Source organism: Triticum urartu, chromosome 1 (genome assembly GCF_003073215.2).
Source record: "Triticum urartu cultivar G1812 chromosome 1, Tu2.1, whole genome shotgun sequence".
NCBI classification, from domain to species: Eukaryota; Viridiplantae; Streptophyta; class Magnoliopsida; order Poales; family Poaceae; genus Triticum; species Triticum urartu.
The window spans coordinates 512,285,856-512,300,054 of NC_053022.1; the positions used below are offsets into that span (position 1 = coordinate 512,285,856).

The 14,199-nt window shown below is 44.6% G+C and overlaps 2 protein-coding genes and 1 long non-coding RNA gene across 6 annotated transcripts; 2 read left to right on the forward strand and 1 right to left on the reverse strand.

The window, feature by feature from the left end:
- Positions 1-340: 340 nt before the first annotated feature.
- On the reverse strand, positions 341-2,345 carry LOC125524115. 4 transcript variants are annotated; one of them, XR_007290553.1, is made up of 4 exons: positions 1,857-2,344; positions 1,524-1,726; positions 1,343-1,418; positions 341-837 (listed from the first exon to the last, which is right to left on the reverse strand). It is a non-coding gene; the product is annotated as an uncharacterized LOC125524115 (long non-coding RNA). The 4 variants fall into 4 exon arrangements; XR_007290552.1 differs by having other exon boundaries at positions 1,323-1,418; XR_007290551.1 differs by having other exon boundaries at positions 1,343-1,726; positions 1,857-2,345.
- Positions 2,346-7,558: 5,213 nt separating this feature from the next.
- Positions 7,559-11,156, forward strand: LOC125524127 (protein FAR1-RELATED SEQUENCE 5-like). The gene is made up of 7 exons (XM_048689204.1): positions 7,559-7,716; positions 7,809-8,033; positions 8,173-8,437; positions 8,534-9,224; positions 9,347-9,804; positions 9,889-10,176; positions 10,269-11,156. Exons 4-7 carry the CDS (start codon positions 8,801-8,803, stop codon positions 11,010-11,012), a joined length of 1,914 nt encoding a protein of 637 aa, XP_048545161.1. The 5' UTR covers positions 7,559-7,716; positions 7,809-8,033; positions 8,173-8,437; positions 8,534-8,800; the 3' UTR covers positions 11,013-11,156.
- A 399-nt stretch (positions 11,157-11,555) lies between these two features.
- On the forward strand, positions 11,556-12,301 carry LOC125537096. Its single transcript, XM_048700392.1, has 2 exons — positions 11,556-11,780; positions 11,851-12,301. Exons 1-2 carry the CDS (start codon positions 11,566-11,568, stop codon positions 12,110-12,112), a joined length of 477 nt encoding a protein of 158 aa, XP_048556349.1. The 5' UTR covers positions 11,556-11,565; the 3' UTR covers positions 12,113-12,301.
- The last annotated feature ends 1,898 nt before the right edge of the window (positions 12,302-14,199 follow it).

The following is a 14,199-nucleotide window of genomic DNA, read 5'->3' on the forward strand; positions in this document are numbered from 1 at the left end:
ACCTATCATATTGACCATTTTTTCGGGTATCATGTTGACCTTCTACCTCTGAACTAATTGGAACAAAGATATGGGCATCAATAGATATGAGCACAATTAGTTTAGTCACAAATTTGAAGCAGGTCAATACGGAGATGAACACATATAGTGCCTGATGTCCAAAAAATGTGTTACATTGTTGCACACAAAGCAAGGCCGAAGCAACGATATTTTACTTCTAATAAGCTACTGTAGTATTTATTCATGATATTTTTTCATCTGAGAGATTCAGGGAAATTTCTGCGGGTGTAGTGGCATACAATCAATGTCCAACAAAGTAATAAGTTCTTAAAAAATAACCTTTTTGGATGAGTAACAGCGACCTATTTAACATGACAAATATTTCATCTTTACATCGGTGTTTGTTATCATATTCGAACAGACATGAAAAAGAATCACTTGACAGTAAATCACTCAGCTCGAAGGCTAGATGTGCCAGAGCAGATAGAGGAGGAAGGAGAGACCAGGGACTCACCCATGTAGTGGTAGCTGATGATGGAGTCGTGGGAGCCGATGCCGACGTCACGGGGCAACAACCCCGTCATCTCATTGGCGCCATAAGCAAGGCGGTGCACCACCACTGCCAGGTCACCTTGCGCCACAGGGGGACTTCCCGGTGGTGATTTTGAGCACCTATGTGGGCATCCTAACAGAGCCCATCACCAACAGCTGCATGACTCGTTGTTAATGGTCATCTCAACCTCTCAATGGTGATCTGCTTGAGAACGTCCAAGGAGCTGACAAGGTCGATCACCCTCTTGTGCACCCGCATCTCAAAGCTGTCCCAGCTGTTGGTACCTGATTAGCAAGCAAGACAATATTGTTAGACCAAGATTTAAAAAAAATTATATGATAACAAACTTCAGCTGAAGCACGGGAACAAACAACTAATTTCTGAGCGGTTGAACTTTACCACACAAAAACTCAACAAATGATAAAAAAATCAGCTTGAGAATCATAATATTTCATCTCAAAGATGTGACCCAAGAAGGTTAAGAGACGTCTAAGGCAACCTTTAATTCAATCATTGTGAAGACACTTGTTCAAAGTAGTTAAAACAGAAAATGAGCATGCTATATGTCTATCAACTAATAGTTTGCTGGCCATGGAACGGAAATCCATGGTTCATATATTTTTCCTACCAGGTGAAATTATGGTCCTTATCTTAACTCATGCTAAGAATTCCTTATCATTTCTTCATGGTTACAAGTGATAAAGCAACTAGCCAAGGAAATAGTTGACTAGTTTACCCGAAGAAGAAGAAAACATAAAAAGGAAGCAACCTGACAAAACCATCAATTACCCGCATAACCGCATAACTAGCCGGAGAGCATCTCATGAGTTTATCTACACGAACATAAGTGTTTTGCAATTTGGACCTGCAACAGAAGTAGATATAATCATCATTTCACTATTGACTAACCAATAGAAGGACATCCTAATCCTTTCACTACAGACCATGGGGACATACAAACTTCCCTTACCTCACTAGCTTTGAAGTTTATGAGTTATCTTGATTTCCACATGCATATGTATGTGAACGTACATAATAAGACGGACCTATATATGTGAGATGTGGTATAACTCCAAATTTAGCAACTTTGTGCTATGCTTACTGCTTGTTTCCCCTTCCATTGTTGATGAGTATAACTCCAAATTCAGCAACGATGTGCTATGTTCCTTCATCCTGTAGTAAATAGGGAGCAGTCCATTGAATCAAATCCACGCATCAAAAGCCCAAAAGGTTAAATCCATGGGGCTACACACTTCAGACGGAGAGGGGAGGAGCGAGACCATACGAGGGAGAGAGATCTTACCCAAAGCCTGAACCTAGAAGCTGCATGTGGATTACAAAGTGGTTGGTGCTCGAACTGATGACGCCGCTCGCCAGGAACCCAACCCTGAAAGCTTCTAGGAGAGGTAGGTGGAAACGGAGATGGGATTGGACATCACGAGCAGCAACACCTTCAGGGAGTGCTTCGCCACAGCCAGCATGGTCTTCCAGTACAAGGCATCGCTCCTCTGCAGCAGGTTGAGCCCCATCTTCCCCGAGATCTGCCCGACGCCCCCCGTGACGACGAGGGTTCGAGCAGAGAGAGCACCTGGTCGGAGGAAGGTTCAGGCGTGGGGGAAGGCGGCGTGGGACGGCAGGCCAGCAGGTGCGGGAGCGGCAGGGAGGTGCGGGGGCGCGACGGAGAGGCCGGCGGCGGGAGCCCAGGGCGGCGGGAGCCCAGGGCGGCTGGCGTGGGGAATGAGGAAGGGGAAACTAGGGATTTGGCTCGCGCGTGTGGTGACTTCGCTGCAGAGGGGGAAAACTTCGCGGGCTTGGGCCAAATGTGGGCGCTAACTTTAACTCCTGCGCGCGCGCACAGGCCCAATTGTAACAGACGGTTGGTCGGCATTATTTCCCGACCGACGAAGTGACGGGCACAAGAGCTTTCCCGACCGATCATTCGACAGTGAATATTTTCATATTCCCGACCAATTGTCTGTTACTGTTCGCATGTTTCCTCTACCGACTGTCTGCCACAAGTTTTTTTGACCAACAGTCGGTCGGCGATACTGACTTTTTCCAACACACGTCTGTAGGGAATGCACTGTCGTGGTGTAGTGAAGAGCCCTTTCACTGACTTGAACTTTGAATTGAAGCATTCTGCAAGGTTACTGGTCACATAATCTACTTTACAGATTTCGTTGAATTTGCTTCTTGACCACACCTTGCCATGATGTGCATCCATGTACTCCTTCACAAGAGGATTTTGAGCATACAACACTCTCAAATGGTGTTCATACTTCCTTTTGCTGCATGTGTATGATGCTGGCCATAAGTTCTCATCATAAACTTTACCTTTGAACTTCTTTTTGAAATTATGCGCTAGGTGTCGCATACATTCCCTATGCTCCACTCCAGGGAATACAATTTCCACTGCACTCTCTAAACCCTTACAAGCATCTGTGTGTATAGCTAAACCTGGGGGTGTGCCTATAATGTTACGCAACTGCTGCAGAAACCAGACCCAATTTTCCTCAGACTCTGCCTCCATCACACCAAATGCAACTAGGAATAGCCAGTTGTGTCCATCAACTGCAGAAGCTACTACTAGCTGTCCTCTCCATCTTCCAGTCAAATGTGTAGCATCTACAGCCAAATAGGGCCTGCAACCATCTAGAAACCCCTGCCAGCAAGCCTTGAAACAAACAAAAGCCCTTCTGAAGCACTCCTTCTGAAATGACTTCCCTTTTATTTTGAATGAAACTGTATGCTTGTCAATCTCTACAACACTCCGTGGACTTGCCATCTCCACTTCAGCTTTGAAAGTGTAAAGCAGCTGAAAACTGTCATTCCATTGACCATTAATTCTGCTAAGAGCCTTTTCCCTAGCATTGAAAATTCTCATGTAAGGAATTTCTATCTTGTACTTCTCAAAAAGCTTCCCATGGAGTGCTGTTGGACCAAGTACAGGTTCTTCTCTCAGCCAATCCAATATAGCATCTGCCACCCACCTAGTTTTTGCTAGCTTGGTTTTGGCCTTCCCCCCTCCCCCTCCAGGTGGACAGGTGTGCTTGTGTGGGTTTTTCTTTATCTGAAACAAAATAAAAGGGTAAAAAAACAGTTAAGAAACCTTACTCAACGATCTGAAACTAAATTACTAACTGAACTTGGATTACCTGAACATATTTGCTCTTTCTCATACGAGATGCATGCAAGTTCCACCTACACCTAGGATATGGACAAAAAATTGTGAACCTTGCTGGCTCACTCCTTTTAATCTTATAGGTGTTTTCAGATATAATGCACCATGTTGTCACTGCATTCCGATAGTCCACCATTGATTGAAAAATGGTACCTACACTAAGCTCGGGTTTTTCCCGGTTCCACTCAATTGTTGGCATGTCATCACCATCGTATTCATCCTCGATTAAGTTGTCCATGTTCTCCACCTTCTCTCCATCATCAGTGTCATCAAACCTAGCTTGGCTGATGGGCTCCTCCATATATTCGTCATCCACTACTTGCTGACTGGCTACATCGACCAGTTCAGGAAACATCATCTCGTCTTCATCATCATTTGTAGGCACTGCCTCGTCAGGTTCTGCATCTTCTTCTACACCAACTGCAGAAGGTACACGAGAAGCAGCAGTTGAATCGGAACCAGAATTGGCAGCAGGCATGTTGTGGCTCCATGAACCACTTGCTTTACTTGGTGTCGACCTACAAGGAGTGCCGGGGTGCTGGCTATTAGCACAGACAGATGATGTCTGAACTCCCTTCCCCTTCACCCGTTCTGCGCGTGGCTGAATCACATCGATTTGGAGTTTACCGAATCGGCAGCCAGCAATCCCAACAAAAAGCAACGACATATGATCGTCGCAAGTTAGTGGGAGAAATCTTTGCTCGTCACTGCTGAAGTAATTCAGTTCAACAGCATCGGCATCACTCCAGGGATAGGTGTTTCGGAGCTCAGCTCGCAAATCTTTGAAAGATATGCTAGTTTCTACCACTTTGGGATAGAAAAATGATGAAATCAAATGCGGTTTAGTACCACGCAGCACACTAGTTTCCATTCTAATCGCCAGCCGGAAAGCCAGCGCGGGATCAATCCTATTTTGTTGGGGGAAGGAAACAAAGGCTTCAGTTAGCCGGGTAAAATCGAGCACAAATTCGAATGATTCAAGCAAACAGAAGTCAAATATGGCCTACAATACGACTTAGAATGTCAATTCGAGAGGAAACAATGCTTACCCAGGTTTAATCCATGAATTATCTGCCGGCGGATTCGACCCAATCCTCTCCACGGTCGACTGCATTCCGGGCGTCCTCACTCAACATCGCTATGTAATCCCAGATGGGGAGGTGGGCTATATCTGGCGCACACGCGGCGTCGCCGACGAACGGAATAGGGCATAGGGTGGAGGAAACAACTGCGGTGGATGCAACACGACGCCTGCGAAGGGGGCGGGGCGGCGCGATGCAGTGCGGCCTGTCTAGATCTGTTTCACATTCAGACAAGCTGCCCAATACGTGTCTCCTTGCGGTCCCACACGTTAGCAAGCAACAGTCAAACAAAGATTCGGCCCCACTCGTCAGCAATTAACGGTCAATGGACGGTCAAGACGGCAAACACCCGCTATGAGCATTTGTGAGAGTTTCAGCTAAGGAAGAGGGGAAAAGTGAGCAAACGTTTGGAGCGTGGGGAAAAGTGAGCACAACTAAGGAACCAGGGGCACTAATTTAAATATCCCTTTTTAATAAGAGGGTGATGACTCAACATAAAAGTAAATAGATAGGCCCTTCGCAGAGGGAAGTAGGGATTTCTAGAGGTGCCAGAGCTCGGTTTTAAAATAGAGGTGAATAATATTTTGAGCGGTATACTTTCATTATCAACATAACAACCAAGAGATGGCGATATCTTCCATGCTACACACATTATAGGCGGTTCCCAAACAGAATGGTAAAGTTTATACTACCCCTCCACCAACAAACATCAATCCATGGCTTGCTCGAAACAACGAGTGCCTCCAACATACATCAGGTCCCAGGGGGAGTTTTGTTTGCAATTATTTTGATTTAGTTTGCATAAAGCATGGGACTGGGCATCCCGGTGACTAGCCCTTTATCTCGTGAGTGAGGAGCGGAGTCCACTCTTCTTGAGAATAACCCGCCTAACATGGAAGATACAGACATCCCTAGTTGATACATGAGCTATTCGAGCATATAAAACAGGATGATTATTTGAAGGTTTAGAGTTTGGCACATACAAATTTACTTGGAACGGCAGGTAGATACCGCATATAGGAAGGTATAGTGGACTCATGTGGAATAACTTTGGGGTTTAAGGAGTTTAGATGCACAATCAGTATTCCCGCTTAGTACAGGTGAAGGCTATAAAAAGACTGGGAAGCGACCAACTAGAGAGCGACAATGGCTATGTACATGCATTAAAATTAATAAACATTGGATGCAAGCATGAGTAGGATATAATCCACCATGAACATAAATATCATGAAGGCTATGTTGATTTGTTTCAACTACATGCGTGAACATGTGCCAAGTTAAGTCACTTAAATTATTCAGAGGAGGATACCACCCTATCATACCACATCATAACCATTTTAATAGCATGTTGGCACGCAAGGTAAACCATTATAACTCATAGCTAATCAAGCATGGCATAATCAACTATGATCTCTAATTGTCATTGCAAACATGTTTATTCATAACAAGTTGAATCAAGAACGATGAACTCATCATATTTACAAAAACAAAAGAGGTCGAGTTCATACCAGCTTTTCTCATCTCAGTCAGTCCATCATATATCATCATAATTGCCTTTCACTTGCACGACCGAATGATGTGAATAGTAATAAGAGTGCACGTGCATTGGACTAAGCTGGAATCTGCGAGCATTCAATAAACAGGAGAAGACAAGGCAATATGGGCTCTTTTGTCAGATAAACAATAATGCATATAAGAGCCACTTCAACAATTTAATCAAGGTCTTTTCCTACTGACCCACAAAGAAAAGAAAAGAAAAGAAACTATTTACACGAGAAAGCTCCCAACAAGCAAAAGAAGAACATGCAATATTTTTGGGTTTTCTTTTTAATTACTACTACAGCATGGAAAGTAAATTAATTAAAAGTCACAACTAATTTTGTTTGGTTTTTTTCTTAAGGTTCATCAAACACACAAGAAGAAAGCATAAAAGAAAATAAACTAGCATGGATGATACAATGAAAAAGTATGAGCACCGACATCTGGCAATGAGTGTGCGTGAACATAAATGTAATATCGGTGAGAAATACGTACTCCCCCAAGTTTAGGCTTTTGGCCTAAGTTGGTCTATCGCCACGGCTTTCCGGCTGATATCCATAATAATAGTTGTTGGGGTCGTCCTGTGATGAGGAAGAAGAAGGCTCCGATTACCACTGGTTGGCAATCATCTCCGGATCCCACTGATAACTAGACTGTCGTGAAGGATCAAATTGTGGTTCCGGTCCTGGCTCTTCGGCTGGTGCAGGGTTCCGGCAGGCGTGGATAGCCGTCAACAGAACAAGGTACTTGCCTACAGTCAAATCAAACAAAGCAGAAGCAGGCAAGGTAATAGTCTCAGGATGATGTTTATTAAAGAACAATTGATATTTAAGCTCTCCTGCCCTATTCTTAACAATAAAATCATGCGCCACCAGAGTGTGGCGTTGTAGTGCACGGGCTCGCCTGGTCTCAGAATCTGGACGAATGTCACAAGTCCAGTTGGTGTCAGATCGTGCATTGAACGTAAATACGTGACCTTATAATACGGAAGCAACAGTGCGCTACGGTGTGGGGACACGCACGCTAACGATTGAACTGACGGGACTGTCACCGGAAATTCCGGTCATGTACCATAGGTACATAATGATGGAAAACGGCTGTACCATGACCTGAGTGGCGAGATGGCACGGGGAAAAAAAGTTCGTCCACACTGGTCTGCCTGTCAGGATCTCTTTCGCCCGGAATTAGGATCGGAGTAAAAGCGCCTACCAAATATGACGGGTCCACATACTGGGTTGTCTGGTTGGGGGTTGGGTTCTTCTTTGCATTTGCTCTCGTCTGAGCGGCGACGAGGAACTGTTCATGGCGTATGCGGCGGCGACCGGACCCGGGCTGGAGTTTCTATCAGATCCGGTTGATAGGTACGGATGTTTTCTTCTCTCGTCTAGATGAAGTGTCTATCGACATCAAGCACCTCGTGGTCTTACTGAAACTGCCGATTTTGGTGACATAGATTTCCCGTCCCCCCGCTCGGTGGCGCCGATTTGCCTCCTAATTCTGTGGATGTTCCGGATCTGCTTGAACAAGCAGGCGGATCCAGTATTGGTGAGGTTGGAAAGCACCTACCAATGGTGCAACTCGATTTCAATGGCGTTTGCCCGAGCATGAGCGTGTCGGCGATAGAGTCACAAAAGTCGACAGGGGAACCTGACCCTGAAGCTCCCGGCTGGACGAAGAGGTAATCCTTTAACTCATATACAAAGACACTGCTATCTGGAGTTAGTGCGTGGTGTAATATGCTGTGTGCGGGTTCTGCCCATGTGTGGCGATTAATATGCTTGAGCTCGTCATCTGAATGATATTGAAATTCCGTACAGGGTCCGTGTTGGCCGGGCTCCAACAGAACGGCCGCCATGTCCTGGAAGAGTTTGTGCTCTTGAGAAAACAATCAGAGGATATGCTGAGAAGAAAACTGATATTGTGGTTGTGCCCGAGGTTGGAGACAGTTTTGATTCGCCGGGAGAGGCATACGACTTCTATAATCTTTATTCCTGGGAAATAGGATTCAGCATAAGATATGGCAAGAGCAGGTTAAATGTAGAAAGAACAAAGTGCATGCAGGAAATAGTCTGCGGCTGTTCGGTACGTCGATATCTTGATGTAAAAAGAAGTAGCAAAAATAGCTATGATTGATCAGCTGATGAACTGGTTGACTGGCTCATGTTTTGTCTCTTGCAGGGCAAGCCAAAAAAGTCTAATACTCGGTCATGCCGGTGTGAATGTCCAGCAATGATCAGATTACTGAGAAGCAACGACAATGGCTGGTACATTAGTGAGCACATACCATCTCACAACCACTCACTTGCAGATTAGTGTGGTGAAAAGATTTACTGGCCATCTCACAAGCATATCGACATTTACACTCGAGATCTCATCAGACAGTTGCGAGAGAACAACATAAGCATAGGAAAGGTATACAACATAATTGGTAGTTTCTTTGGCTCCATGAGTAATGTGCCGTTCAACAAAAGAGCACTCAGAGGGCTGTGTGGAGAGATTAGTACGGACCAAGCTGATGACGATGTTAGGAAAACAATGGAAGTTTTTGCGGAGCTGGGGGCTAAGGATTCGGGCTTATACTACAGGGTGCAACCAGATGCTGACAGCCGAATCAGGAACTTGCTGTGGTCCACAGGCGCCAGTCGAATGCAGTACCATTATTTTGGCGATGCAATAACATTTGATACAACATATCGGACAAATCTGTATGACATGCCATTCGACCTTTTTGTTGGTGTCAACAACCACTTTCAGAGTGTTATTTTCGGAGGAGTCCTGATACGTGATGAGACGGTAGAGACATTTGAGTGGGTGTTCACTGAATTCATCCGAATGATGGGCGGGAAGCTGCCTCAAACTGTGCTGACAGGTACTCCTTTTAACTTGTGTCAGAAAACCTACAAAAATAAATGCGTCATTATAGAATTTCATGATAAAAAATTCCAACACTCATGTTTCTGATAAAAAATTCCTTTTTACATATGTACACAGATCAGTGCAGATCTATGGAGATCGCAATAAAGAATGTACTGCCAAGTTGCACACACCGTTGGTGCAAATGGCACATGCTTAAGAAGGCAAAGGAAACTTTTGGTCGATACTACACTAAGCGTAGCAACTTTAGAGCAGATTTCCATAAAATAGTTCATCACATGCTGACAGAAGACGAATTTGAAAATGCATGGAAGATGTTAATAGACACGTATGGGCTCCAGAAGAACAACTATCTCATTAATCTATACGAGGTTAGGGCCAAGTGGGCAAAACCTTATTTCAAAGGCAAATTTTGTGCGAAGATGACAAGCACGCAGAGAAGTGAGAGTGCAAATCACATGTTGAAAGCATATATCCCAGCGAGCTGTCCTATGCACTTATTCGTCCGCCAATACATGAAACTACTGTTTGACCGTGAAGCAGTCGAAAACTATGAGGAACGACGAACAAAAATAGTAAGTTCTGAATCTTCCATGTTACAGTTAAATTGTTTCATTCTGGTATTAATAATATAAATCCCTGAATTTTTTTGTTATCAGACAGCTCCAGTCATGAGGCTGAACAAACCTCTGGAACAGCATGCCAGCACTGTTTACACGAGAGCTATGTTCGAAAAGTTTGGTGACATCCTCTACGAAGGTGGCCAATACAGGGTGGAGGAAGTTGAGAATAAAGTAAAATACTTAGTACATCGGTATCATCCAGAAAGATATGAGAAATGGTGTCGGGTTGTGCATGTCGTCCACGTAATTGATGCAGGTGCACATGTGTCCTGTGAATGTGGTAATTTTGAACATATGGGTATCCTGTGCTGTCATGCTCTTAAGGTAAAAAAAATTATTCAGAAATATACAAAACTACTTATGTAGACATGCCAAAGAGATTGATTTCCACATGACTTATGTATCTTAATGGACAGGTACTTGAGTTCATGGGTTTTACTGAGATCCCCGCAAAGCTCATACTGAAGAGGTGGACAAAAGATGCAAGAGATGTGCTTCCAGAACATCTAGCACATCTACAGAAGGATCAGATATCAGCGAATTCAATAACTTTCAGGCACTCCAACCTCTACATGCACGCTATGGAGGTTGTAAGGCTTGGTGATGCAAACACAGAAGCATACGATAAGGCCATGGATTTGTTGAAGGTAGCAATGCAAGAGCTGTCACCTATAGCTGCCATTCGAGATGGGCTTGGCCTAGAAGACAAAGTGAAGGAAATTAAAGCAGCACCAAAAGATCAAGCTACTCTGAAAGGACATGGCTGTGGATATGGAAGTGATGCAGAAGGCAGTGGTATTGGCAATTTGTTGGGACTAACAGCTCATGTGCATAAGCGCAAGCCTGGTCGACCTACCAACAATAGGGACAAACCTCCATACGATGATCGGGGAGCAAAAAACAAAAAGCCTAAGAATAGTAAGAAAGTGGATGCTGAAGGCGGGTGCGGAACAAGCAAACGAACCAGGTTTTGTAGCATATGCCGAGAACCAGGGCACAAGAGTACAACTTGCCCACAACGAGGCGACATGCCTCCAAAGCAAAGGAAGGAAGCTAAGTGCACCAACTGTGGAGTAGGCGGTCATCGAAAGAACACATGCAACAATCCAAAAGTTGTGCTTCATGTTGTAGAAAATGCTGGGCTTTGCTTAGCTGGATAGATCCTTCTGTGTGTTTTAGGGCAATGTTTTTTCTTGTGTGCTGAAAGTTTTCATAGCACCATCTGTAAGACCGTGCTATAGCTTTTTTTCCAACTGTTGTTCAACTATGGTGACCTCCGGTCTTCAATGTATTTTAAGGTTCAAATCCACATATGTGCGCGCCTGCCTCCCCACTCATTCTTAAAATGGTGCCAAAAAATGCTAATACAATCCTTTAACTCATCTAACTCAGCTACGTATCTGCAAACACATACAAAAAACAGAGCAAACCCAAATTCAATCTCGCGTAGGACATGTCCATTCGACCCGACCTGCAATCAATAGCAAACCCAGGCCACGTAGCTTCCGTAGGCATGCACCGCTACAAGTGTCGCCACCGAATATCTCATGGCTCTCCCATGGGCGCGAGAAATCACTGTTCTCAGGGGCGTTCAAAAATCAAATGAAGGCCATAGGCGGGAAGCTAGCACTCAACTGTGACTGTGTGGTTATAAAGCCGCAGTCCCTCTGGTGCTGGGCATCGCACCCTCCTGTCTCCCTCACCACACCGGCGATGATAGCAAAGGCTATAAGAGAAGAAAACTCATATCAAGGGAAGAAAACATGTCGTCTGACAACTTCGGCGGCAGCTCCACCATCCATAGCTCCTCTGGCGCAGGCTCTGTGGCTGTGCCCGATGGATTGGAGCTTCCGCTCCATTCTAACCGATCTAGCTCGGAAGTTGATGCAGAGGCGCATGAAGATATACCGGAATCACTGGAACCAGAGGTACGGTCAGCTCTTTCACCCCTTTTTCTGATGATGAACAATTCATAAAAGTTTATTCGGTCGTCGGTAGAGCGGACGGACCGTCCTTGCCGGGCGGAGATGACGGCGACCCTGACGAGGTGCAGTCCGCCCTCGCAGCAGCAGAGGGCGTTGGCGAGCACGATCCCAACCAGCACCGCCCGGCGGTGCCATTGGCGAGTGTCACAGCTCTAGTTGTGCTCTGTCAATCACATCTGGTCCTGCGCACTCAGCATCGTGCGCGGAGGTGGATGAGCGAGCTTCAAAACGGTCAAAGCATGTTTGACTACATGCAAAACCAAGGCCTGTACTAGCCGTGTAGTGGCTCTGTTGCCGGAGCCGGTTGATGTAATAAAGATCATTTGCATGTACTAGCCGTGTTGCCGGAGCCGGTTGATGTAATAAATATTTAGTTAATATCTTCATGAGATCTACTGGATCGGTGTGTAGTAGCTGTAGTGCGTCGTCATCTTTGTTAAAAGCCCTCTGTATTTTATTATGAAGAACCATGTTGGTCGCACATTATATTGATTGTTGACTATGCTAATAGTATAGAAATGAAAAAAAAAGATTGGAACTGCACGGTTGTTTCGGTCATTTATATCGCTAATTGGCAGAGACGGATAATAAATCTTTCTTTCCTGACACGCACCCAGATATATTCGATACGAGCCGCCTCTAGGCGCCTGTCTCGAGTCTATAGAAAAAAGATAAAAATGTGACAGTAATTAGAAGCTACTTAATGGCTACTTGCGGCTGGATATTTCTGTCCTTCCAACATAATTATGACATGGATCTCCTCCGATCCCACCAGTTTGTCTTGGACACGTGCCTAGTTAAGTTGGTTTCACCATTTTTGGATCCACGCATGTGCCTCGTGCGACTGCTGAAAGGTGGTCCGACCATATTCGCCTCCACATGGAGTTGCTACAGTCTCGGGAAGGGTCGACCAACTGCGGTACTAGATTTATTCCCAGACTGTGCCCATGATGCGAAACACTTGTTGGAAGGCTGGCTTTTGTCCTCTAGCCATTTGTGCTCGCCCTGTGTTCAGGCGGACATGTGTAACTTGCTTCCTGGAGAGAGCGACGTATCCATCTGGCACGCGGCGTACTGCAAACTGGTGTGCCGCGTCCCCCACCACGTGCAGGCAGATGAACACGGTGAACTGATTCGCTAGCTGCCACGCACCCAACAACTCCCTCCAATCCTTAATAGGCGACCGTATTGAGTATGGACGACGCATGCAGGACACGACATATTCGGACACCGTGGCCGACCCTTTCTGGCTAAAAATATACTAGCTTCGAACTTGCAGGCATAGGTGTGAACAGGAAGACTTTGGTTCATTAATGCGGGACCCCCTGTTAGATGGCGGGCGGCCGTCGCTGTTCATGCCCTCTCCGCCTCACTCTTCCACCCCCGGGCCAGAAGCTTATCCCCATTCTATCGGCGTGAGCACCACCCTCACTCACTACTAGGAAAACAGTTTTTAACGACGGTATATGTGATCGTTAATGGTTGGATTGTGGTCGTTAAAGGTCAATAACGACCACAATTTGCTGGTCGTAGTAGGCTCCGTCGTTAAAAGTATAACGACCACGTACCTTTCGTGGTCGTTATTCTTATAACGACGGGATGGTGTGTCGTCGTCGATCCCAAGGCAATAACGATCACTTTTGTCGTCGCTAATAATAGTGGGATAGTGTGTCGATCCCAAGGCAATAACAATCACTTTTGTCGTCACTAATAATGTTACCATGCTGGCCAAAGTATCATTACCGACCACTCTCTTCACACTTTCATATCCTTCATAACCACTTATATTATAACATTCCTTCAACAATCACTTTATGCAGCATCCAACATTTCAATATTAACATCCACATTAATATAGAAACAAAAGAATCTTAATTGAAAGGATCATAACCTCTTTTATTAATAGAAGTACCAATATTCTGACATACAATTCTGAAACTAAAATATCTTGTAAGAAAATTGAGTCAAAAGCACTCCTTATATCACCAATGTATTTGAACATATCTATAGGGAAAACGAGACAAGTAGAAAAGATAATATTTATTAGTCTTCAATAGAGGGACGCCATGGTTGTTTGAATGGATATCATTCTTCACCAGCAATTACAATGCCTCCTTATGCATATATATATATATATATATATATATATATATATATATATATATATATTCTGGTGGACCATCAGTCCTACAAAATGTTGATTAGTTTATGAAAGTCAGTCCATGTAAATAAATGGCATCAAAGTATAATGACAAATAAAACCAATGTGTGAGAACAACTTACTTGATCATGTTGGCGTCCATGAGAACTATCAGTTAGAGATCTACCAGATAGAAGACGCTTAATTTCTGATACTTCTTGC

Bases quoted from the DNA above. Each gene is read 5' to 3' on its own strand.
- LOC125524127 (XM_048689204.1), top strand. From the start codon at position 8,801: ATGAGTAATGTGCCGTTCAACAAAAGAGCACTCAGAGGGCTGTGTGGA. The intron at 9,225-9,346 runs GTACTCCTTTTA...ATATGTACACAG, and splicing joins GCCTCAAACTGTGCTGACAG to ATCAGTGCAGATCTATGGAG. The intron at 10,177-10,268 runs GTAAAAAAAATT...CTTAATGGACAG, and splicing joins TGTGCTGTCATGCTCTTAAG to GTACTTGAGTTCATGGGTTT.
- LOC125537096 (XM_048700392.1), top strand. From the start codon at position 11,566: ATGATAGCAAAGGCTATAAGAGAAGAAAACTCATATCAAGGGAAGAAA. The intron at 11,781-11,850 runs GTACGGTCAGCT...GGTCGTCGGTAG, and splicing joins CGGAATCACTGGAACCAGAG to AGCGGACGGACCGTCCTTGC.